Raw genomic sequence first — 24,579 nt, 5'->3', positions numbered from 1 at the left:
CAGAATGTTCTGCTTCAAAACCAGGGCACTTGTTCTCTTACTTTTCAGGATCTTTTGAAATATAATCTATTTTTTCTTGTGTGAGATCTATACATTCCCTTCCATAACTGCCTAAGCAGGGGAAAAAGACTGCAGGCATTCCGTGAAATGGCATGAAACCCTCTGCTACCTCCACCTTTACTCAGCTGGGCAAGATGAGCAAATTAGCAGAAAATGCTGTGGTAGTGCAATTCAGAGGAAAAAATGTCTTTGATGGTTCTCATGCATCCCCACATAACCTTTATTCCTTACAGAAAAAACCACCAAAGTCAGTCTTTTATCCACCCAAAGTGGAAAAAAGGACAGTTCTTGGTTGTAGCAAAATTAGGTATATATTTCCTGCAAAGAACAGTTGAAGAGAAGCAGTGTGCCTTCTCTACCGTGGCAGTATTGTGAATCTAAGTATAAGGAAAAAGACAAGTGATACCAAAGTTAGCAGAAGCTCTAACTATCATATAATAGAATCATAGAATCATAGAATGGTTAGGGTTGGAGAGGACCTTAAGATCATCTAGTTCCAACCCCCCCGCCATATCATGATGATACACTTAATGGTCTTGTGGCCTGCATTATAAAGGTTAGCCTTGGTCTTCATTTTCCTCTTCTCACCATCCTTCCCAAAGCTGAGGCTTTTCACTTCCAGCAGTGGGAAGGGAAGGAATACCCTGAGACAGGCTGTGTTCTCTCCCCTTCAACTTTACAGCTTTCCCTCTTTCCAGAAAAGCCATGGAGCACAGCTGAGTTACATATGTGGGATGTGCAACAGTTCCAAGCAAGAAGTGGATGAGGATTGTCCTGTAATGCAATTCTCTCTTGGATATTTGGGTTGCAGGAAGAAGAGAAAGGCTTCAGAACATTCTTGTCTTATGAAGTTCCATGGAGACAGAAGGGTCCCACCTGAATCACTGAATCGAAACACAAGCAGGACATTCAATCCGCTCGTCTTCCTAAGCAGTCTTACAGATCAGAGACAGGAGGAACGCCTCAGTTAGAACCATCATCTTTTGTCAATGCAGTCAGCTCAGTGGTATAGACCTTGGACACTTCTGTGTTCATTCAGATTTCACCTGGATTCCAACCAAAACACCATATTTGGCCTATGCCTTGTAGCAGACAAGGGCATACATAACTGTGGAACATAATTTAAGACAGAGCTTTACCAAGACAGCTCAATGTCTTCTAGAGTAAACCAGCCTTAAAAAAAAAAAGGAAAAATAAACCAAACAAAAAACCCCAAAACCCCACCCTAACAAAATGTGCTGAACTGATGAAATCAGAGGAATTTCTTTTGTCTTTCATTCTGGGCTATGTTGCAAGGAAAGAAAATCAGCCTGGAATACACTGGTGTTGTAACTTCTACTCCACAGTTAGGAGCTGCTGGTCAGTTATACAACTAGACATTATCTGTACAAACAGAAATCTGCTGGTTTGGTCCCTTATTGCACAAGTGTAACAGAAGTCATGGAATAAAGAAGGTATTTCTATTTGCCCTGGTGAAGACAAAGCAGAAACTGACTGCCAGACTTGTGCCAGAATTGTTCCATCAGTACCATTGAACATTTAAAATGCAGTGAAACTCAGGAGAGTATCCTACATGGTGGTGGCATGAGGGCAAGCACTATCTGTAAAAAACACAATTCAGTTTCTGGGAAGCAGATATAGGAAGAAAAGGGCTCTAGAGCACTAGGATATGACCAGAGGAGGAAAGGGCAGGTATGACTTTTGCTTTCATCCTCAATTCCATGTGGCAGAGAGAGAGGACCTCCTGGCATGTAGTTGTTGAACTAAAGTGGTTTTTATAGAGCAGGTCAGAGCCTGTTCACAACCAGCACCTAACCCAGTTCATCTATTTTGAGCTGAGCTCCAGGGTCATCATCTGCCTATAAACACACAGATAAACACTGTGGATGCACATAAGCATGTACTGGTTGGTGGATACTCATGGTTGGATTGTAACATTCTCTCTTTTAGACTATATATAAATTGCTTGGGATGCACAGAGGGACTTAATGTTTTGTACATCGGCTAGCATACTAATGGGGGTTAGAAAATAGCAACAGCAGTAGAATAAAATCAACGGAATGACATTTAAAAATCATTGCAAAGGAATGTTCTCAGTGCTGCTGTCTTGTTTGCTTCAAGCTGCAATGTCAGGGCAAAGAGCCCATATAAAGCAGCAGAGAAGGGGGGATGCTCAAAGAAGCTGTGGCTGTCTGGTCACTTTGCTGAGGATTTTTAAGTTCAACAGCAGAACCTTGAAATGTTGTTTTCTGATTTTATTGTAAAAATACACTGTTGACTACACTCTTTCCTCACTCAGGAATTGCACCACAGCTGAGCTGTATGAAATACTCCCAAATTGCAAACTGCACAAGGAGAAAAATGCATTTCTTTTGCCACATGTCTTATTTTGAAACCTCAAAGATTTTGTGAGTGGGTTTGCAAAAGCACAACTGTGATCCAGTTGGGGTAATCAGCCTGATTCTTCCTATCCTTGTGCCTTGAGAGAAAATGTAATCTGCTAAAATATTATACTCATTTTGTTTGAATATTAAAACATGCAAAAGCACTGGAAGAGCAGAGCCAGTAGTCCCAGTTCTTATATTGTGTCTAAGTAACTCGGGACTAATTAAATTAAATTCCTGGGCCCATTTTTTAAATACAAAATAAATGCCTTATTTCCCTCTGAAGTTTTTGTACTAAAAAAATTGCCAACTAAAAATATCTACTGAATTAAAAACTGGCACCTGATCCAAGGGGAAGTAATGAGTGCATAACTGATGTGGAATGATAATGGAGTATACCCATGGAAATGATTGCAAAGTTAATCTTAGAAATCAAATAACTTAATTACGATCCCAGTAATTTTTATTAAAATCAACTTGAAAAGAATGTCTAATGATTTGGTACTGATGTTACTTCAATTAGTGGAAAAGTGTAAGAAACAAAAGGAATAAAATACTTTTAATCTTAAAAAAGGGTAACTTCCTGGGGTTTGAGGAAGGGGTGTACATACTGGAACCATCATAAAGCTTCCATGTGAGGAGTAATGAGTTAGTGAACCTTTTTCAAGTACAACACTTTTGGTTTTGAAGCTAATATTTGCCTTTTAGCAACAGAGTTTCATTGTTGCTATAAAGTGCGTGTTCATTTCTATTGCTGGGTATATGCTACAGCCACAGCCATTGCATATAAGTGAATAGGTGGCTATCTTTCTGTTGCCTTTTCAAGTGTGATCTATGATGATTAATCACTTTTGGGATACTGGTTGGCACAAGGGATTGACCAAATTTTGCTAAGTCCTCTTTTCCCTGGCAATGCCATTTATAATGTAGCCTTCACTCAGTGGTGCCTGAAAACTATTCTGATTTTACCCAAGGCAGGAGTCGAGCTGAAATTCCACGTGACTACAACTGATTGCACAATTACCATGGATTCAGATGGCCTCTTCTTTTTTCAAAGGTTTTTCTACAGCCCTGACATAAACTAAAGTCTCATGCAAGAGTTCTAGGCAAAAGGCAAAAATATGCCACGCAAGTATCTACCTAGAAACTAATTCTGCTGGGAACTTTCAGTGTATTTCATTCAGGCTATAAATACAGTTAAAAATCAGAGGAACTGACCAACAGCTGGCAGGTATAATCTCATTACCTTTGTTACTGAAAGTACTGACAATAGTTAAATCATCAGTCCTAGTGATACACTCATTCTCCAGCCTTCTGGCACAGGGAAGATCTGGTTTCACCAAATATGATTGTCCTAAACTGGAATACCATTGCAAAGGTGATCACATTTTTTTCTGCTGTGGTATTGATGGTAAATAAGATACTCAGCTCTCCTTGAAGAAGGCAAGAGTTCTCAGTATGCCAGAAAACACACAGCAACATACAGTAACAGAACAAGAGCAAATGAAAACCACATTTATGTGATATCCTAACACTCTCAAGAAATAGAAGACAAACTTGTATTGATCCCATAGCTTATGTTGAGAAATCTCATTTTAATATTCAGCTGAAGAGAAAAAATAATCATTTAAAAATATATAATGCCTACCATAATACCTTTTCTCTTTAACACTTAATAGCATTATCACCCACCCCCTTGGCTGAAAGCTACGAATTGCTAAAATGTGTCTTGAAATGGAAGTAACCAAATGACAATATGAATACGGTGTCAGAGAGACAGAGGCAACATGTGGTACATATAGCTGCTTCCAGCATTTTTGACGTATTATTTTGGGGGAAAAAAAGCACATGTAATTTAGCATTGTGATGAATGACTATGAAAAAGAGGGGAGGTGAAAAAGCCAGATCAGGACTGACAATGAAGAGGAGATGAATTCCTATAAATCTGGCACTCAGTAATAAACATCCTGTACTCTACAGCAAAGTGCTCTGAAAATATTACGTGTGAAAAAACAGAAAGATAACTCCTACTTTAACTGAGATAAATACAGATGTGGATTTTAACTCCCCCTAGTTAACATCTATACTGTTAAAGACAGTGTGTATTAGTGTGTTTCAATTTAACAGTAATTTAAATAAGACATGTTTACTTTGAATACTGCAATTCTGAGATACAACCACAATTTGTTTTTCTAATTCTGCAGCAGAATCCACCCACTCTTACTAGATGAGTGTGTTCCACAGCCCAAGATTCTATTAACAAAATTCTCTGGTCCTTGTAGCTGCAAAGATAACTTTCAAAATGTGAACTGACTATAGGCAAAGAAGTCTGCCCAAGTATGAAAATGGCCTGGCAGAACTGATCTGCAAGAAACTGAACTCTGAAAACAACAATTCAAAATTCTATTGATTTAATCATATTCCAAACAATATAATCCTTGGTCAGTTTTAACTGTAAAAAATGTTAAAAATATGTGATTCAAAGGTTGTGTTTATCCTTGAAAGAACACAACTAATTCTTGCATGCAGAATGCAGTGACTTCAGTCCTTACACATTTGTGCAGATGAAAGTATGATTCCTTGTTCTCTCTTCCATTTTGTGCTCTTTCCAGGGATAGCCGGACTGTGGCACATCACACATACTGTATCCATTGAAATGCTTGTTGTGCCACCAGTTTACCTCCAGTTCATGCGCTTGAAAATAAAACTGTTGTGAAGTTTAAATCTATTTTAGTTGCATAAAACTGTCCCAGGTCTGCATCCAACTATCTTCAAAAATTCACCAAGATAAGGTTCTAGAAGCTTTCGGAAGCTTAGGTTTGGCTTACAATTGTTACTCCATAGTGTATAGATTGTTGTCTTTCTCTGAAGCAAATAAAAACATTCCCAAATCTAAGCAGTACCATCAAAATATTCTGCATTCTAGCTTTTGTTCAGTAAGGTTTAATATAAATCTTAATGACTGCACAGTAGTAATAATTAGTTAATTATTTACAAGAGCATGTAGAGATAGGACAAGGGGTAATGGTTTTAAACTGAAAGACGGTGGATTTAGATTAGATATTAGGAAAAAGTTCTTCCCTGTGAGGGTGGTGAGGCACTGGCACAGGTTGCCCAGAGAAGCTGTGGCTGCCCCATCCCTGGCAGTGTTCAAGGCCAGGCTGGACGGGGCTTTGAGCAACCTGGTCTAGTGGCAGGTGTCCCCGTCTGTGCCAGGGGGCTGGAACTAGATGAGCTTTAAGGTCTCTTCCCGCCCAAACCATTCTGTGATTCTATGAATTATCCAGATTTCCAGACATTTTTCTAAGTAATCCAGATTAAATATCCACAGTTATTTTTACTGCCCTTAAAAATGTGGCAAAACAGCCAGTAGGATGTTGACAGTTACTTATCTGGCTGATGAACTTTATATTTTCATTTCAGATCTAATTGCGGATTTTACTATCCTGAATAATTTGGTATCCTGTATTTTGAATGTATACTTGCTCAGAGCTTTAACAGTTACAGATGTAAAGACTACCGTTTCTCTGCAATCATTCACATCTATTCACATGAATGAACACATTCGTATTTGTTTTATAATGCCTCCCTGGGTATACTAACCTAAACCGAGTCACTCATGTGTTTTCTAAATGGATGCTTTTCTATTGCCTTTTAGTACAGGCCAGATGTACATGTGATGCTAGTCCTTTAAAACATAATATGGAACAAATTATGTATGTACAATATTTTCTCCACACACTCAAGGATCTGGCAGTGAATACTGTCATGAGTTACATAGCGGTACATTTACAATGACAAGAATCTACTTGCGTGCAGCATGAGAATTTAGCTCTGAGAAATTTCATTATAAACTGTGAGTTATGCTTGTACTGCTTGGTTCTGGGCTATGGTAATTGCAACTGTTTATGACAGGCTTGAGTTAGACTTTTGTGATTCTGTACTGGTGACTGAAGCACAATAATAAAATATTTTTAACAATGCAAGTTGTGACTAGAACAGTACAAAGTTTACACCTAAGTTTAAACTTTTGCCCTCTTGTGCTTCTACAGTAGCAATTTCTTCTCAGATTCACAGTACTAAGGATATGCTTGAGGTATAGGGAATTCATGGTTACAACGGCTGTGGCTAAGAAAAGAAATAATTACAGTTGTTGCATACTTGATAAATTACAAATATTCTGATTATTTTATATCTTCTCTTTAGCTCCTTGCTCAGAAATGGCCTTTTGGAGATTCTGAATTTGGACAGTTTCTTTGCAAATTCCTGCCCTTTATACAGAAGGCATCGGTGGGAATCACAGTCCTTAATCTCTGTGCCCTTAGTGTGGACAGGTACAGTATGATTTACCCTTTTGACGGACACTGTTCTTGCCCTTGCAGTTTTCTTAAAAATGGGAGCACTCAATATGGTCTTCTTAGCAGGCAGACAGTACAGATGTAATTTACATTCTTTGGTTTTTTTGGTATCCTGGCTATAACAAAGCACCACATCTGTGGCTCAAAGTATAAATGAAGCCATTGGAGTAATTATCTTTACAGAATCACAGAATCCCAAGGGTTGGAAGGGACCTCAAAAGATCATCTAGTCCAACCCTCCTGCAAGAGCAGGGTAACCTAGAGTACATCACACAGGAGCTTGTCCAGGCAGGCCTTGAATATTGCCAACATAGGAGATTCCACAACCCCCTTGGGCAACCCATTCCAGTGCTCTGTCACTCTCACAGTAAAGAAATTTTTGCTGATGTTCACATGGAACCTCCTATGCTCCAGTTTACACCCATTGCCCCTTGTCCTATCACTGGACATCACTGAAAAAAACCTAGCGCCATCGTCATGACACTCACCCTTTACATATTTGTAAACATTGATGAGGTCACCCCTCAGCCTCCTCCAAGCTAAAGAGACGCAGCTCCCTCAGCCTCTCCTCATAAGGGAGATGTTCCACTCCCTTAATCATCTTTGTGGCTCTGCGCTGGACTCTTTCAAGCAATTCCCTGTCCTTCTTGAACTGAGGGGCCCAGAACTGGACACAATAATCCAGGTGTGGCCTAACCAAGGCAGAGTAGAGGGGGAGGAGAACCTCTCTTGACCTACTAACCACACCCTTTCTAATGCACCCTAGGATGCCACTGGCCTTCTTGGCCACAACGGCACGTTGCTGGCTCATGGTCATCCTCCTATCCACCAGGACCTGCAGGTCCCTTTCCCCTTCACTACTGTCCAGCAGGTCAACCCCCAGCCTGTACTGGTACATGGGGTGGCTCTTCCCCAGATGCAAGACTTGCCCTTGTTGAATTTCATCAAGTTCCTCTCCGCCCAACTCTCCAGCCTGTCCAGGTCTCGCTGAATGGCAACACAGCCCTCTGGTGTGTCAGCCACTGCTCCCAGTTTAGTATCATCAGCAAACTTGCTGAGGGTACACTCGGTTCCCTCATCCAGGTCGTTGATGAAAATATTAAACAGCACTGGTCCCAGCACCGACCCCTGAGGGACTCCACTGGTCACAGACCTCCAGCTAGATTCTGCCCCATTGACCACAACTCTCTGCCTTCTTCCTTCCAACCAGTTCTTGATCCACCTCACTACCTGATCATCAAGCCCACACTTCCTTAGCTTATCTATGAGGATGTTGTGGGAGACAGTATCAAATGCCTTACTGAAATCAAGAAAAACCACATCTACCGCTCTACTGTCATCCATCCACCTAATTACTTGCTCATAGAAGGCTATCAGGTTGGTCAAACATGACTTCCCCTTGGTAAAGCCATGTTGGCTGCTCTTAATGACCCCCTCATCCTTGATATGCCTAGAGATGGTGTCAAGAATAAGTTGTTCCATCACCTTTCCAGGGATGGAGGTAAGGCTGACCAGTCTATAATTACCCGGGTCCTCCTTCTTGCCCTTCTTATAGACCGGCGTGACATTTGCCATCCTCCAATCCTCAGTAAAAGTATTTAAAAGATCTAGTAAAGCATTATTTCAATTTCCTTTACTAGACAAAAATTTATTGGGATTTGACACAGTACTCAGACTTCTTTCTTTCATATCACAGAATCATAGAATCATAGAATAGTTAGGGCTGGAAATGATCTTAAAATCATCCAGTTCCAACCCCCCTGCCATGGGCAGGGACACCTTACACTAAATCATATCACCCAAGGCCTCATCCAACCTGGTCTTGAACACTGATAGGGATGGAGCATTCACAGCCTCCCTGGGCAACCCATTCCAGTGCCTCACCACCCTAACAGGAAAGAATTTCCTTATATCCAATCTAAACTTCCCCTGTTTAAGTTTTAACCCATTACCCCTTGTCCTGTCACTACAGTCTCTAATGAAGAGTCCCTACCCAGCAACCCTATAGGCCCCCTTCAGATACTGGAAGGCTGCTATGAGGTCTCCACGCAGCCTTCTCTTCTCCAGGCAGAACAGCCCCAACTTTCTCAGCCTATCTTCATACAGGAGGTGCTCCAGTCCCCTGATCATCCTCGTGGCCCTCCTCTGGACTTGTTCCAACAGTTCCATGTCCTTTTTATGTTGAGGACACCAGAACTGCACACAATACTCCAGGTGAGGTCTCACGAGAGCAGAGTAGAGGGGCAGGATCACCTCCTTTGACCTGCTGGTCACGCTCCTTTTGATGCAGCCCAGGATACGGTTGGCTTTCTGGGCTGTGAGGGCACACTGAAGCCAGCTCATGTTCAGTTTCTCATTGACCAACACACAGAAGTCCTTCTCCGCAGGGCTGCTCTGAATCTCTTCTCTGCCCAACCTGTAGCTGTGCCTGGGATTGCTCCAACCCAGGTGTAGGACCTTGCACTTGGCATGGTTAAACTTCATGAGGTTGGCATCAGCCCACCTCACAAGTGTGTCAAGGTCCCTCTGGATGGCATTCCTTCCCTCCAGGGTATCAACCAAACCACACAGCTTGGTGTCATCGGCAAACTTGCTGAGGGCGCACTCAATCCCACTGTCCATGTCAGCGACAAAGATGTTAAACAAGACCAGTCCCAACACCGATCCCTGAGGGACACCACTCATTACTGGTCTCCAGCCGGACATTGAGCCATTGACCATAACTCTGTGTGCAGCCATCCAGCCAGTTCTTTATCCACCGAGTGGTCCACCTATCAAATCGATGTCTCTCCAATTTAGAGACAAGGATGTTGTGTGGGACAGTGTCGAATGCTTTGTACAAGTCCAGGTAGATGACATCAACTGCTCTACCCCTGTCCATCAGTTCTGTAGCCCCATCACAGAAGGCCACCCAATTAGTGAAGCCATGCCGGCTGTCACCAAGCACCTTGTTGTTTTTCATGTGCCTTAGCATGCCTTCCAGGAGAATCTGCTCCAAGATTTTGCCAGGCACAGAGGTGAGACTGACTGGTCTGTGGTTCCCTGGGTCATCCATTTTCCCCTTCTTGAAAATGGGGGTTATATTTCCCTTTTTCCAGTCATCAGGAACTTCACCTGACTGCTCTGATTTTTCAAATATGATGGCCAGTGGCTTAGCAACTTCATTCGCCAGCTCCTTCAGGACCCACGGATGGACCTCATCAGGTCCCATGGACTTATGTACGTTCAGGTTCTTAAGATGGTCTCGAACCAGATCCTCTCCTACAGTGGGCCTAGGGTCTTCATTCTCACAATCCCTATGTCTGCCTTCCAAGACTTGGGTGGTGCAGTCAGAGCCTTTGCCAGTGAAGACCGAGGCAAAGAAGTCATTAAGAACCTCAGCCTTCCCCAAATCCAGGGTAGTCAGTTCTCCCAAGAGCTTCCGGAGGGGGCCTACATTGTCCCTAGTCTTTTTTTTATTCACTATGTACCTATAGAATCCCTTCCTGTTATCCTTAACGTCCCTAGCCAAGTTTAATTCTATCTGGGCCTTAGCTTTCCTAATCTGGTCCCTAGCTTTCTGGACAACATCTCTGTCCTTGATTACATCTCTTATCTTTTCTATATTGCTTTTCCCTCTTATAAAGTGCCAATGATACTTGCAGAACAGACATATGTTATACTACTGATCCATTTGAACAACTAATTTTCTGATGCAGTCAAAACGAATAGGAAACAAAAGCACCTATTCTTACGGACAGCAGGCATGGAGGATTGACAGTCCACAGACAAGCTGTAGCCCATAATTTAATTTTCATACACTGTTTGATTTCACTTCATAAGGTCCAAAATAAATTTTCTTTTTTAATTCTGATTAGATACCACTATGGTGAAATTCAACCTAACTGTTCCAGAAACTAATTTGGGCCACAGCAAAAACCACAACCATTCTGCACTAATGCTGTAAGTCTAACTAGAGTTCTAGAATTACTCTTTACCAAAGAATAATGAAATCATGGAGAGGGTATAGAAAAGCATTAGAAATGATTCAGTGGCCTTGCATATCTCAATTTTTTGCTTATCAAATGATACTTTAAAAGCTAATTAAATATAATATCCAAGTACTGAAATACAGATGGTGTAACAGATATCCATGGGGTCTTTAGCTTAGCAAAGAAAGATATAATAAGAACACATAGAATGATGCTTCAGCCAGACAAATTTGAAATGAAAGTAAGGTACACATTTTTAACAATGAGAGTGATTAACCATAAGAAGAAACCACCAGGGAAGTGTGAGGGTGTCCTGCTCTCAGATCCAGAGAGGATGTCCTTCTGAAAGAAATGCTTTAAGCAAGTTATAAATAGATAGGAGTACAAAATATTTAATTGTATGTATGTGTACTTCATGACGAAATGATCCCCTGTACATACCTTGCATCTCCAAATATAAGTAGAATGAGGGACTGCAGTTTATGAAAAGCAAGTTGGAATACACAGCTAAGAACAGAAGAGGGAGAAGAAGAAAACGAGAGAGTAACTGAAGGGCACAATATAATAGAATTGACAGCACATGCATCAACAGCAGAAAGTGAAAAGGAGATAGAGAAGAGAATCATAGAATGGTTTGGGTTTGAAGGGACCTTAAAGATCATCTACTTCCAAACCCCTTCCATGGGCAGCGACACCTTCCACTGATGAGGTTGCTCAAAGCAACCCGTCCAACCTGATCAAACCATTAAACAGAGAAAAGGAAATTATCTGGAAAAGAACTGAATATTTTAACCAAGGTTGGAGACAAAAGGGAAACAAAGAGCAAACAGTAAAACAAAACACACACACAGAAATTTTAGATTGGGAAATTTTAATTGCAATGCATGATGCTTGTATTTTATGTCAGTTCCCTGGCAAACATACTGTATTTTCTAAGTATGAGGGAAATAAACCCTTCAGTATTTCCCACTCTTAATTATGGGAGGTTTGCAGCTAGACAAAGATCCTATATTTTACATAACTCATAGAACACCCACCTGAAAAATTATACTACCACTGTCTTTCAAATCACTCTTAGAGCGGTGAATAAAGAGACTAAGTAATTGTAGGTTAATATGCATTCAGCAAATTTTGCTCTAATTACTGAGCTTCTTATGCTTTAGCTGAAACCATTCATAAAATTCTTCAGCCAATAATTTCTTATCTGATAGTTACTTGAATTGTGAGCTGAATAAAGGGCTAATAAAATACACACAGGACCCAAATCCTTACTGCTGTGCATACTGATCTTTTCATGTGCAAACCAGCTGTAACCCAGAAATGCAAGAAAGGAGAGAAATGGATTCACAATTTACAAGCCATTGTTGTCAGTTACATAGTTACACAGGTGACACAACACAATCTACATTTTTTACTTGAAAAATATCTAGTCTACAGGCTCCTATTCGGTAAGAACGTCACTCAGTCAAGGATGAGATTGTACCCTGTGTCTTGTGCAGCTGATGGGACCAATTGTAAAATTGCCAGGCAGTAGAAAGTAAACTTCAAATTCATTGTTAAGTTTGCAAAGTTCACAAATATTTGTATGAAAGGTTATGTTTCTATGAATATTCCATCTAGACATTAAAGCCAAAATTTGATATTTGGTAAAATGAAGTATGTGAAGATTATAAATTATTTAAAATTAAATTTGAATTTTAATATTTATAAATATGTGTGAGAAGATACAATGCTGAACATTACTTTCTCAATTATCTCAGCATAATTTATTTGTTTTGATGCTATCAGAATTCCAGTCTTGTAGACCTCTTTCCCACGAGTGAACCATTGCCTCCCTCCTTTTTGATATTCTTTGAAGATAAGGATGCTTTTAGAAGATTATTTTATTTTTAATCTGGAGTCGAAAATGTAGTTTGCTTTAGTATGTTCAAAATCTTCATATATACATACAGTACAGTGATGTACTGAGAATATGTCCACAGTACACCTGTGACATGGTTCCTTACAATTTATAATTGCCTCAGTGACTTCTTATTCTGACATGTTTTAAAGCAGACAGGCAACCTTTCTTGATTTTTTTTTTCTCCTCAACTTAAGAAGATTATTCGATGAATGGATGTCATGATATATCCATGGAACACTGTAATTGCAAATGGGAAGGTGCTATCATTTGGGGGAAGTAAAATAAGCATTTTAGAAACTGATTCATCACTAGTGACAGAAAGTTCTCCAGCATGCATGTGAGATAATTACAGGGTCAAAAATATTTGTCCTTTCTATCATTTTTAGATAGCAGTGTCTTTGCTAAATTGTTGGAAATGCTAAGCAACTCGATCACTGCAGTTATTGCTAGACAGCAGTTATGCCTGCTACTGAAAATGTTATTTATGGACTGGTTTGTACTTTGTGTTGTATACCAATCAGTCTTCTCCAGACAATTTTTGAATCTTTTGACAAGAGTTGACAAAGAGGTTGAGGTCTCAAAGCTAATAAATTTCTACAAGTTCCATGAAAACTGGCAGACAAGTAGTTCTTGTTTCCTGAAAGGGGGAAAGGCTGCAGCATGGTAACGAGAATACTCCAGCACTGAAGGGTCAGAGAAGATAAACAGAGGAAAAAGAAAAGAGAGAAATGTATGGGCTGTATTTGAAACTTCTTTAAGTGTTCCCACCTTTTATCAAGATTACAGTTATGAGATGCATACATATAGGAAAGCAGATTTAAAGAATTCCACTTTTTCACAAAGAAACTTGCTATCTAAGGGATAAAGTAGTGGGAAAATATGTTGAGTTTGCCATCTACAGAATTCTTAGCTGTTCACTTCAGTTTCTTATCAGAAAGATGATGCAGAGGCTGAGACAGCTGTCAGTCCTAACTAGCACTCAGTTGTAGTCTAATAGAAATACAGAATGTGCTACATAAAACCAGTATATTTAAGATTGAAGTGTAAATAGAACAAATGCATTTTCATTTCATGAAGAGTATTTTCACAGTATTCATTGCATGGAAGCTGACAACTTCATTCTAGATAGCACTGCTGTTACAGCTGAGGTAGCTGAAGGAGATAGCTGGTTTGTATATATTAGAATGAGTTACGTGCCTGGAAGCTTGTTTTCTTTTATTACGTCAGTTGATCTAGTAAAAGATATAATCTGTCTTCAGAAACCTTGCCTACTTTAATTAGAAATCATTAGTATAGTCCGCATAGAAGAATTCCATGGAATCCTGTGCAGAACAGTTGCAGCTGTCTCTCTGCCATCCCCCCCTTGATGTGCTCTGCTGTGTCCTACGTGGCTTGATAGCTGGCAGAGCCCCTGGAACAGCCAGAAAAAATAAGCAATACAAGTCTAAGATGTCAGCTTTAGGATTTTACTTAATATATAAAATTAAACCCAGATCTTTGAATTTAAAGAAGAAACTGAATGTTGGAAACTTACGCCTGTGTCTTTCAGGTATAGAGCAGTTGCGTCCTGGAGCCGTGTTCAGGGAATTGGAATCCCTATGATCACTGCTATTGAAATCTTTTCCATTTGGCTTCTGTCCTTCATACTGGCTATACCAGAAGCAATTGGTTTTGCTGTGGTACCTTTCAGATACAAGGATGAAGGTTATGTTACCTGCATGCTGAACCCTACAAATAGTTTTATGTTGGTAAGTAACATTCATTCTTATTGTTTTGGAATCCAGAGTGTATAGGTTAGATATTGGATTATAATATACTTTGTTCATCCATTAAAGTACAAAATGTATTCTAATGTATATTGGTGAAAAGAGGATCCTTCCATTACAGTGACCTGATTTTCAGCTAGAGATCTTAAATGGGACTTTACAACATATTCATTTCCTCACTACTGAGGATTCTTAATACAGAATTTTGCAATGCAGGCCTGCTTAAAGTACAGTCAAGAGATGTACCATGGTAGACAGTGCCTTGGAAAGTATTGTTTCCAGGTAAAGCACCTTGGAGCCTGTAAATGTCAAACTCCATGTTTTACCATGATTAGTCATCCTTTTGCATGCAGTAACCGGCTCTTTTGGCAGACAAAGGAAAGGGTGGGGCCATCCTCTAGCATAACTCTTCCTGTTCTATATGCACTTACAAAATCAAACAGAGAATAATCCTTTTATTTACAAATAATTATAGCTACAAATCTGTCAGACTCACATCTCCAACCTAGGTAGCTTGGGCACCGCTAGCTGTCATCTAGATAGAACAACTCAAGAGCAAGAGAAGTACCTGAGAAACACCAGGCTTCTTTGGCACACTTTATAGCCTTCGTAGTGCTACTGCCACTTACCAGTTGCCAGTACCCACATTAGCTTGTTCAAAGGAATTTAGGTGAGTAGTCACTACAGAATTAATGTATCTTTACTGCATAAGGGGATAGTGATTTTCCTCCTGACCTTACACTGAGAAAACAGGAAAGTGGTATCTTAGTTTTTCCTTTGTGAGCCCAAAGAAGAGCCAGCCACCTTTCACCCAGTAATAAAGAAAAGTAATATTCTGTTTTGTTTCAGAGAAGGCAAGGAGTGCAAATTCTTTAGTTTTGAGGGAAACTCCCTCTTTTTTTGAGTGCCTAGCACTTCTCCTTTTACTGGGCTAGGATAGGGAAGGATAGGGCAAAATGGAAGCAGGAAATTTAGAAAGTAGAAAGTATGGATGGTGTTTTCCAGAGAAACATCTCAGACTTTGCTAGGGTTACACAGACTGCAGGGACAGCAAAAACATCAAGAGAAAATTGCAAGAGAAAACAAAAAGAATTCCCTAATGGAAATAATTAATGCAGACGGAGATAGAGTGGAGTTGCCCAGAACTTCCTATATCTTTGTTTCTAAACTCTTCAGACTATATGACTGTAGATACTTTAGTTCCAAGAATATGATTTATGAAATGCATACTGCATCAAATTTTCTTTTTGTAATGCTGTTTTCTCTCTACAAATGTGCCTGGACAATCTTTACTTCTTCTCTCTCTAATAAAAAATAATTTTCTCTTCTCTCTTCTCCAAAACTCTACAGTTCAGGTCTCCCATAGGCATACTAACTTTAATTATTGTTCTATTCTTAATGTGGTAAGTAGAATAGCTTGTTTTGTTCTATTAGCAATAATTAGTATCTTATTTTCTCAGTATAATTCAAAAGCTCCCAATCTCCCCATACCAGTTTGCTTTTCAAGGAAACAAACCAACAACTATGTCCAAGCTGAGAGTAAATGTTGGATGGGTCGGTCGAAACAGAGTGTCGCATTTCAAGGCATTGCAAGCAAGTGCAATCAGAACATTAAAATGGAAATTTCACTTTAACCTTAACTATAGTATTTACTACCACAAACACCACAATAAAAAATTGCTAAACTTTGGGAAGGATTTATGATTAACTTCTTTTTGTTTAATAGGAGCTTTATTCATGTTTAGAGCTATCCTTGAAAGACTTAAAAGATTCATGCTAGACCACGATTCCCAAGAGGCTGAGCACACTAGGAAACTTGTTTAAAATGCACATTTCCTGTAGAAAATCAGTTCCATGTGGGCTTTCAAGACAAACAAAAGAATGTCTACTTCTCATAAATCAACCCAATTTCATGCTTTGATGTAAGCTTTGTGAAACTCAGATTCCACAATTAATCATTTACAGACATTTTCATGTAGGTTTTATACACAGTATGCATTTTGTTGTGCTGCCCAACCAACATGATTCTAGGCTGACTTGGAGAAATCTGCCATGGAAAAGATAATTGTCTCCATGTATTTGTAATCCTTTTCTCTGCAGAAGGAGTTGTAATTAGATTTCCCCTCAGTACAAACTCTTCAAATATGAGGCATATTGTTTTCTGGTTTTCTCCTGGCAGAATCACTGTTCCCACTGGGGAAAATTCTGCCCCCAAGGAGAGTGCAACTATGCAGCAAACTGTAGCCCCTCCTCACACAGGGATGAGGCTAATGAGAAGGAGGAAACAAGCTAATCAAGACAATTCAGAATGTCCTGTGAGGTGGGGTTTTGGACTAGATACCAGCAGCATACTCTAAATTAGCAAGCTCTGTAAGCGGCTAACTTTGTGGAGGCAGAGGGAAAAAAATCAAAAGCCTTCCCTTTTTCTTAGCAAGTCAACTTTCTTGTGTAACTACAGCAGATTTAAAAATTAACATTATTAAATATTAGCCTGTTAACTGTACCCACATTTTTAATCCTTCAGAGTACCATTCAGCTTTAAATGTAAACAACATGTCAAAAGCTTGGGTTTTACAGACAGGATTCATATAATCCTCAGCTACTAGCATTTTGACATTTGGTGTGGGAACAGTGATGTACAAGAGCACATCCGCTAGGAATAAACAAGCTAGGGGAAAGAGTATGAGAAAGAAGGTTCCCTTTTACACACATCCGTCTCAGTGACTAATAACATTGAGACAGGAAGTATTTAAAATGTCGTATTTCAGTGCACACTCTGGCCAAGCATAAAAGTTAAAACCCAAGACACAATATTTTCTCAAGTCTGAAAATATAATCATTTACAGGAAGAGTAATTTAAATGTTTCATTAAATGTAGTATTTCCTATAATACATAAATATACTAACTTGAACCACATCTTAAATCACAGCTAACACTTCAAATTACACAGCAAGTACTGCTACTTTATCAAGTCCCCTGGTGTCCTGTCACAAAGGGCAAATGGTATGCATGGCAGGAAAAGGGTTAAAAGTAACTGTACTACTAGAAGCCACCCCATCCTAAGCGTCGCATATATCAGACAACACTTACGAAGTGGCTCCTGTCTGCTCAGTACATAAGCAAACCAACTACCAATCTTTTCACTGATAACAAAAGGTGATTAAACCTACAAGACATTTTGAATTTTCCTTTTTTGGAATCAGGACAGAAGCCATAGAGGTAGATGGCATTTCCTGAGACAGGCTTTTAGTAAGATTTGTTATCTCAAACTGACACTTAATGTTTTGGCATGTCTTTTTCATGAAACTGGATTCATGAAACTGGGGTGTAAATGTTCAGAAAACATAAACAAAATTAATGCCAACCTATTACAGATTGCAACAAAGGTTGCAAGGCAGGCTATCTGAGGTAAAAAAAAAGTTTACACTGCCACAATTCCCAGTTGTTGTTAGTTCAAAAGAGATTGACAGTAAGAAATGTTACATAATTTGTGGTGTTTACCAATAGATCAGCATACCTACTGTCACTCTTTCCAAGACCTTTCTGTGGTACTTTCCATTGAATCATAAGAAAATATCTTCTCTTTTCTTTACCTTATCTACAGTTCTACAAAGATGCAAAGGATTGGTGGCTGTTTGGTTTCTATTTCTGCATGCCGCTGGCATGTACTGCCATCTTTTATACACTAATGACTTGTGAAATGTTAAACAGAAGAAACAGCAACTTGAGAATTGCTCTCAGTGAACACCTTAAGCAGGTAAGTATCAGGGACGCCAATGTTTTAAAACACTTTTCTCCCTTTGGGTTAGCCTAGAAATGGTTCAAAGTGAATTTGAATACAGTAAATTACAGAAAGTGAGGATGTAGGTTATTTCTGAAGTTAAGGTATTTATTTAAATCCCAGAATACAAGACTAAATCATAGCATACGGAAGTACCGCAGACCACACACTTGGGAAACTAGCCAGTTTCTTTTCTTAAGAATGTATGACAGTTGTGCTCTCCTGCACTTTAACCTCAAATCACTACTGGCTAAACGCTTTGAAATCTAGCTACAAAGACTTGCCAAAAAAAGATGTTTCTTTTTATTCAAAAAGATATGATTCCATGGGTCCTCCCTACTTTTTTCACACTTTGATATGCAAGTTTAGTTTCATATAAAAAGCAATTGTTGAATAACCTGGTTTAAAACAAAGTGGATTTTTTTTTCAGGGTTATTGCATTGTTGCAGTACCACTGCTGTAGCCGTTTGTACAGAGCAACAGAATAGTACAAGCAAATGATCATAAAGTGAAGTCACTCACAGAACCATCAGATCTCACTCACTTTGCTGTTTTTGCAACACTGATGTTTAATTCTGAACTGAAATTTTAAAACAATCTGTAGCTTTTCCCCTGTGTTAATGTCAGCCCTTCAAATGCCACTCTTTATTTCACATTCCACATGTGAACTCCTGAAGTAGTTCCCTCAGTAGCGGAGTGAGGTTTCTGCACTGCTGGTTCATTCCAGATCAGGGAAGATGGGAAAATCCTCCCCTCATAGGGCCCCAGGGCCTCCACCACAGTCTGTCCGAGGGCCACACACAAGCTACTCCACCCATTAGAACTAGAATGGTATGTACAGGGTGGGTGGCGGAATCCACCCTCCAGCTTTCCCATACTGACCTGCAGAGCCCATCAAGCTACTCAGAGTGTATGCCACATTTTACCAATGTTTGTCTCTTTAACTATCACCTTTTTCCCTTCTTCCTTCCTTCCTTACCTACAGCCTTGTCCACATTAATGTCCAGTCACAATCGTTTTCATATTTTGGTAAAAATGGCTATTACAAGAAAAAAGAAACAAACAGTCATATTCAACTCCTAACACAGCTTACTGTAATCACACATTTGACTCTTAAGATTTTTAATGACAAAGCCTTGTGATGCTTATTATTGTTACATTATAGTGGCAGTTTTGGAAGTGGCATTCTTACTCCTTCATATGCTTCTCCTTATCAAATCCATGCCTACCAAACACCACTGGTATGCATTGTCAGAAACCCACCAAAACATCTGTAAATCTCTACAGCCATATAAAATACCCATTAAATTGAAATTATTTCCTAAGTATTATGAGATTAAGTTGTAAAACAGACATTTTTGAAATTTTGTTTGTAGAGGAACTACGTACTTAAGAACATCCAGATCACATAGCAATGATCACATAGAAAAATTAATATATTGTGCAGTATCCCTTTATGTAACATGATGCATACTAAATGCTAAATAATACATTAGGGAGAATTTGACATCCTGACTAGGTATGTGGTTCAATGGAACTTTTATTGCCAATTGATATAGATGCCTTGAATTTACAGATTGCCCCACAACAAGAATTAGGTGCAAGGGGTTTATCAAGCAGGTGTGATCTCAGTTTCCCTCATATATGAAAAAGTATTCTTGCCGATTATGCATGTTTCTGAAGGAAGAAGTTTATCTGAGGGGTTGCCAGAAAACTAATCCAGTGTAGAAGAATGGGAAAGGCTGGGGAAGTAACCAAGTTAATCAAGAAAATCAAGGATTTTCCTTGGCTAATATTGACAATGTCCTGGCAATAACCTGTGTGCTCCAGCTGCTCTGGTCTCAATGGTGAGCAGGTTCTATTGAGGATGACCAGAATTAAGAACATGACAAGCCCCAGAAAAAAAAACAGTTAAGGGACATCAGGTAGTCTGGAAGCTGCACTTTGGGAATCTTTGCATGCTTTATTTAGATTACTTACTTTGCTGCCAACATCACTATACTACATTCACCTACCAATATGAATTAGGTACTCAGTCATAAATACTTTCTTTTTCTAGCGTCGAGAAGTTGCAAAAACCGTTTTCTGTTTAGTAGTGATTTTTGCTCTTTGCTGGTTCCCTCTCCACTTGAGCCGAATTTTGAAGAAAATGGTATACAATGAAAAAGACCCCGGCAGATGTGAACTGCTCAGGTACTTAATTTTCTATGCCCATCTATTGTTTATACTGAAAAAAATACAATGCTGCACACTTGGAGTTTATGTGAGAAATGTCATTGTGCATGCAACTGGTGTTAGAAGAGCAAACACTTTATTCTTTTTCAGCTGCATCCAGTTTCAGGGGTTTCAGTTTTAATAGGGTAGCATAATTTCAATAAATGTTGTCTGTTACCATTGTAATCACTGTCCTCTGGCTTTTGTGAATTTCTGTGAGACAGGTTATTATAGACCTGGCATGGTACAAGATTGGATTGAGGGAGTTAGGTAAAAGAGAATTAGTTTCTCTGACAGAAGAGATCATAACCACAAAAAGCACAGTATATGAACAGTTTAAATGTTTGGCTTTCTCTTTTGTTGCTTAGTTTCTTGCTACCATTGGATTATATCAGCATCAACCTGGCAACCATGAACTCTTGCATAAACCCAATAGCTCTGTATTTTGTGAGCAAGAAGTTTAAAAACTGTTTCCAGGTAAGATATTCTTGATAAGATTGTACATCCAGTTAATGAACTGTATTAAGTCACTTACTTATTATCTATTTTAGCCACTGGGAGAAGAGGCAAGCAAAGGAATGAAGGATTATAAATTGCTTAGTTTACCAACTAGCAGCTCACGTAACACATACCAAACTGAAAACAGAACTAGCCACTTTATCTGAAATATTAAGCCAGTAAATAAGTTTGACATAGTCCTCATATGTAAACATATAGACTGATACAGACATGCTTTTGTAAGTGCTATTTATCTGCATGTGACATGTTCATGAAATAGAATTTAGCTGATTACATGATTCCCACTCAAGATGAAGACAGCACATACAGAGGACACCATGATGCTTGCAGTTAAACAATCTGAAACAACTAAAATTTTCAGGCTTGAATACTAAAACAGGCACCTGAGTTGATTTTGGCAGTTTAATAGTCATTATGGCTTTTTTTCCAGCTCCTACACATGAAAACATATTTTAAGGCTAAAAGAATTTCCTTGTGACAATGTGCCTATGCAAGTCCCCATTCACCTAATAAAGGCAATACAGAAATAAAGAAAATGAGAGTATATAATGGTAAATAAAGTAACGGAAAACAAAGATTGAGATAGCTTTATCTGAAAAGAAAACCAAACACAACAGAACTGTACCACTAAACTTTTAGTCTGCAAATAGCCAACTCAAGCTACTGAAAAAAAATATAATAAATTATTAGAATCGGGAGTAACTGTTTGACTGTAGCCTGCTCTGGCTTGCAAACTATTCTAACACGATAAATAAGAAGTCAGCTCTGCTTTTTAGAGTCCCCTACTTCATTTGGGAACTATGGAGAAGATAATATATCTGAACTTGTCTTCAGGTGAGAGGGAGAAGTAACAGTGGATACTACCAGGCTGCTTTTCATATCATTACTTCATTCTTCCCATTTGTCCTTCCAAATAATATTACTATCCAACAACTCTACTTAAAGAATTTTCAGTTATTATTTAATTCTTCTCAGCTTCTCATCATAGCTTACTCTTTCCCTTCTAGTATCAAGATCATTAATTCAGGCAATCTTTCCACAGACCAGGCCTAATTTGCTGCATTTATTATGTTGAATAACAAGAATTGTTTGCATCCTAGGATAAAAAATATGCCTGAGTGCAGCTATCACTCCCTTCAGCTAGAATGGTCTGTTCACTTCTGAAAAAAAAATATGGCTGCCAGTCTGCACAGCTGATAGGTTTGTGTTAACCTTTTATCTCTTTTTTTCATTTCCAGTCATGTCTTTGCTGTTGCTGCTCCCAGTCTAAAAGTCTAGTGACCTCAGTGCCCATGAATGGAACAAGTATTCAGTGGAAAAATCAAGAACTAAACAATCACAATACAGATCGAAGCAGCCATAAAGACAGCATAAACTGAAAATTAAGGACTCTTGAGACCACTTCAGAATCAAACAGGAAAAAAAAAAGTCACAACAAAGCTATTTCAAGAGGAAGCCCAGTGACTGTTCCATAATCAGTTCAGACATGTGCACCCTTATACCTAATTCTAGAGGTGACTGAGTAGATTGAGTGACTATAACTGTGATGTTCTGTGAACTGAAAGCCACTGGATGGTAACTCTGTCTCTGAAAAGGATATTGATGTTATTATGACACAAAAAAACGACTACTACACAGTGGTTTGCTCTTCTGAACAAAGCAGGATCTGTCCAGTGCCTGTGATTGGTAACAATACAACCTTTTCACCTGATTGTCACCTAGAATTTATCAGTCTGGAATTTTTCAGAAGATACCATAATGGAATCTGTCTGTGGATATATTTCTTTCTGCCCATTTGTCTTTTAATTTTTATTTGTGCACTGGATGTATGCCATGCACCAGTATGTTTTGCATGTTGTTGTTGTTGTTGTTTTTCAGGTTTATGTTGGAAAATGTTTTGGTCCAAAACGGTATTTTATTTACTTATGTTACAGTGGGTCAGGACATTAGCTGGGCAGTTCGCATTTGTAGCACTTCAGTACTGAAAAATAGGAAGAGAACATTTAAAGTAGCATCACATTTGGCACTTAAGCACAGATTAATACCAAAAAAAAGGAGGTATTAATAATACAGTACTATATGGTGTTATTTATTCTAATGTTCTATACAAAATAAACATAATCTATACCAGCAAAAAGAATGAAAGATGCCCATAAAGGGGCACCTTAAAACGTGTTTTTAATTAACCTACCATGTTAATTCTTAAACTATATGTACCTATTAATCTATTTAGGCTATAGCTGCATTAAATCTCAGTTGAAATGAGTGTCAGTGGAACACAGTGAAACATTAAAGCTGTCCAAAGAGTTCTGAGAATATGGTTAGTATCATAACAACTCTGCACAACACTACTTATACATTGTGAACATGAGGTTGCAGTCATAGTGAGTGCAGAACTGTGGAAGTCTGTAACTGTTGGATGTGGACATTTTGTGCCTTATGCTTACAAAGGTCTTTGCCTTACTCTCACAACATTCAAAGATTTTAATGAGGTTTGATAGTTTACTAGCATTGTTAACCATACAAATGCTATGAATAATATATAGAAAATATTGCTTGCATACACGTAAACTGGTGATTTACATATTATATCCATCCATTATGGCTACATGGCAAGAGATTCCTTGTTTGGCTATAAACATTTTTAATAGGTAGCCTTTCATTGAGTAGTGGAATTAAATAGCGTGGTGTCGTATATAAGAAGCCTCGTGCACAAATCTGCTTGGAAATTTGTAGCATCCGTTGTGCCAGGCTAAGAAGCAGTAATTACAATTCCACAATTTTATAAACATCCAATGCATTTCAAGTGAAAGATACAATCCTGCGTATTTTTATTTATGAGGTCAAAATGCTAGTGCCTACAGTGACTTCTGCTGCACAAGTTTCCCAAATGTTTACATTCACATAGATCTTCTAAAGTGTATTAAAAAAAAAGAGTTATTTAAATTGGTTAATGTATTTTTGTGTGCTTTTGTCTCTGTGACATATATGCATGTATTAATACATACAAATTTCTGTTCATGTGCTATCAACCTAAATACAGTCTTCTGACAGTACTCTGTAGTGCCTAAGAACACGGTATTGAATGAGACTTGGGTGAATTTTGTTCAAAACTTTTCATCCTCAAACTGTATCAAAAATCATAGTAAATGACTAACAATGATTTCCTTTGAGAAGGTCGAATTACTGAGTCTGTTTACATCCTGACACCGTCACTGCTCCTTTGACAGAATCTATTGGGCAGATGATAAAGGTAAAGAGAAAACAGACATGAATTTAAGTTGTAAAGTACCCCTTCTTTTATTTCAAGGCAGGAAAAAAGTTTTATGTGCATTCCCCTCTTCTATTTATCTGACAGATGAACAAAAAATTCACGCTATACCACCAAATCAATAACCTGATTGTTCAGAGATATCTTTTCTGCCTGTCTGCATAAGACAGTGAGCAGTAGAGACAATCTTAGCCAGAAAAATTAGCACTTCCAACTTCTACAAGAAGAAGCCTATACTTGCAAAAGTTTCAGATCCTGAAACAGATCAGTTTTAGGCTTTATCAGCACTGGTGCCAATGACAAGGCATGAGAAGCTAACAGTTTTCTTTCCAGCATTAACACTTCAAGCAT

General features: G+C 38.8%; 1 protein-coding gene across 1 annotated transcript in view; it reads left to right on the top strand.

The window, feature by feature from the left end:
• EDNRA (endothelin receptor type A) overlaps positions 1 to 24,120 on the top strand; it is a 33,450-nt gene extending 9,330 nt beyond the window's left edge. The window contains exons 3-8 of the mRNA XM_057402056.1: positions 6,651 to 6,778; positions 14,226 to 14,424; positions 18,048 to 18,200; positions 20,284 to 20,417; positions 20,807 to 20,915; positions 22,196 to 24,120. Of these exons, the coding sequence (XP_057258039.1) occupies positions 6,651 to 6,778; positions 14,226 to 14,424; positions 18,048 to 18,200; positions 20,284 to 20,417; positions 20,807 to 20,915; positions 22,196 to 22,336 (864 nt within the window). The 3' untranslated portion in view covers positions 22,337 to 24,120. The remainder of the gene's footprint in view (positions 1 to 6,650; positions 6,779 to 14,225; positions 14,425 to 18,047; positions 18,201 to 20,283; positions 20,418 to 20,806; positions 20,916 to 22,195) is intronic.
• Positions 24,121 to 24,579: the final 459 nt, after the last annotated feature.

This window comes from Pezoporus wallicus, unplaced genomic scaffold (assembly GCF_028554395.1).
Source record: "Pezoporus wallicus isolate ANWC-B61680 ecotype Strahan unplaced genomic scaffold, APGP_CSIRO_Pwel_v1 contig_7178, whole genome shotgun sequence".
NCBI lineage: Eukaryota > Metazoa > Chordata > Aves > Psittaciformes > Psittacidae > Pezoporus > Pezoporus wallicus.
The sequence above is the reverse complement of the archived record's forward strand: the minus strand, read 5'-3'. Positions and strand labels throughout refer to the sequence as shown.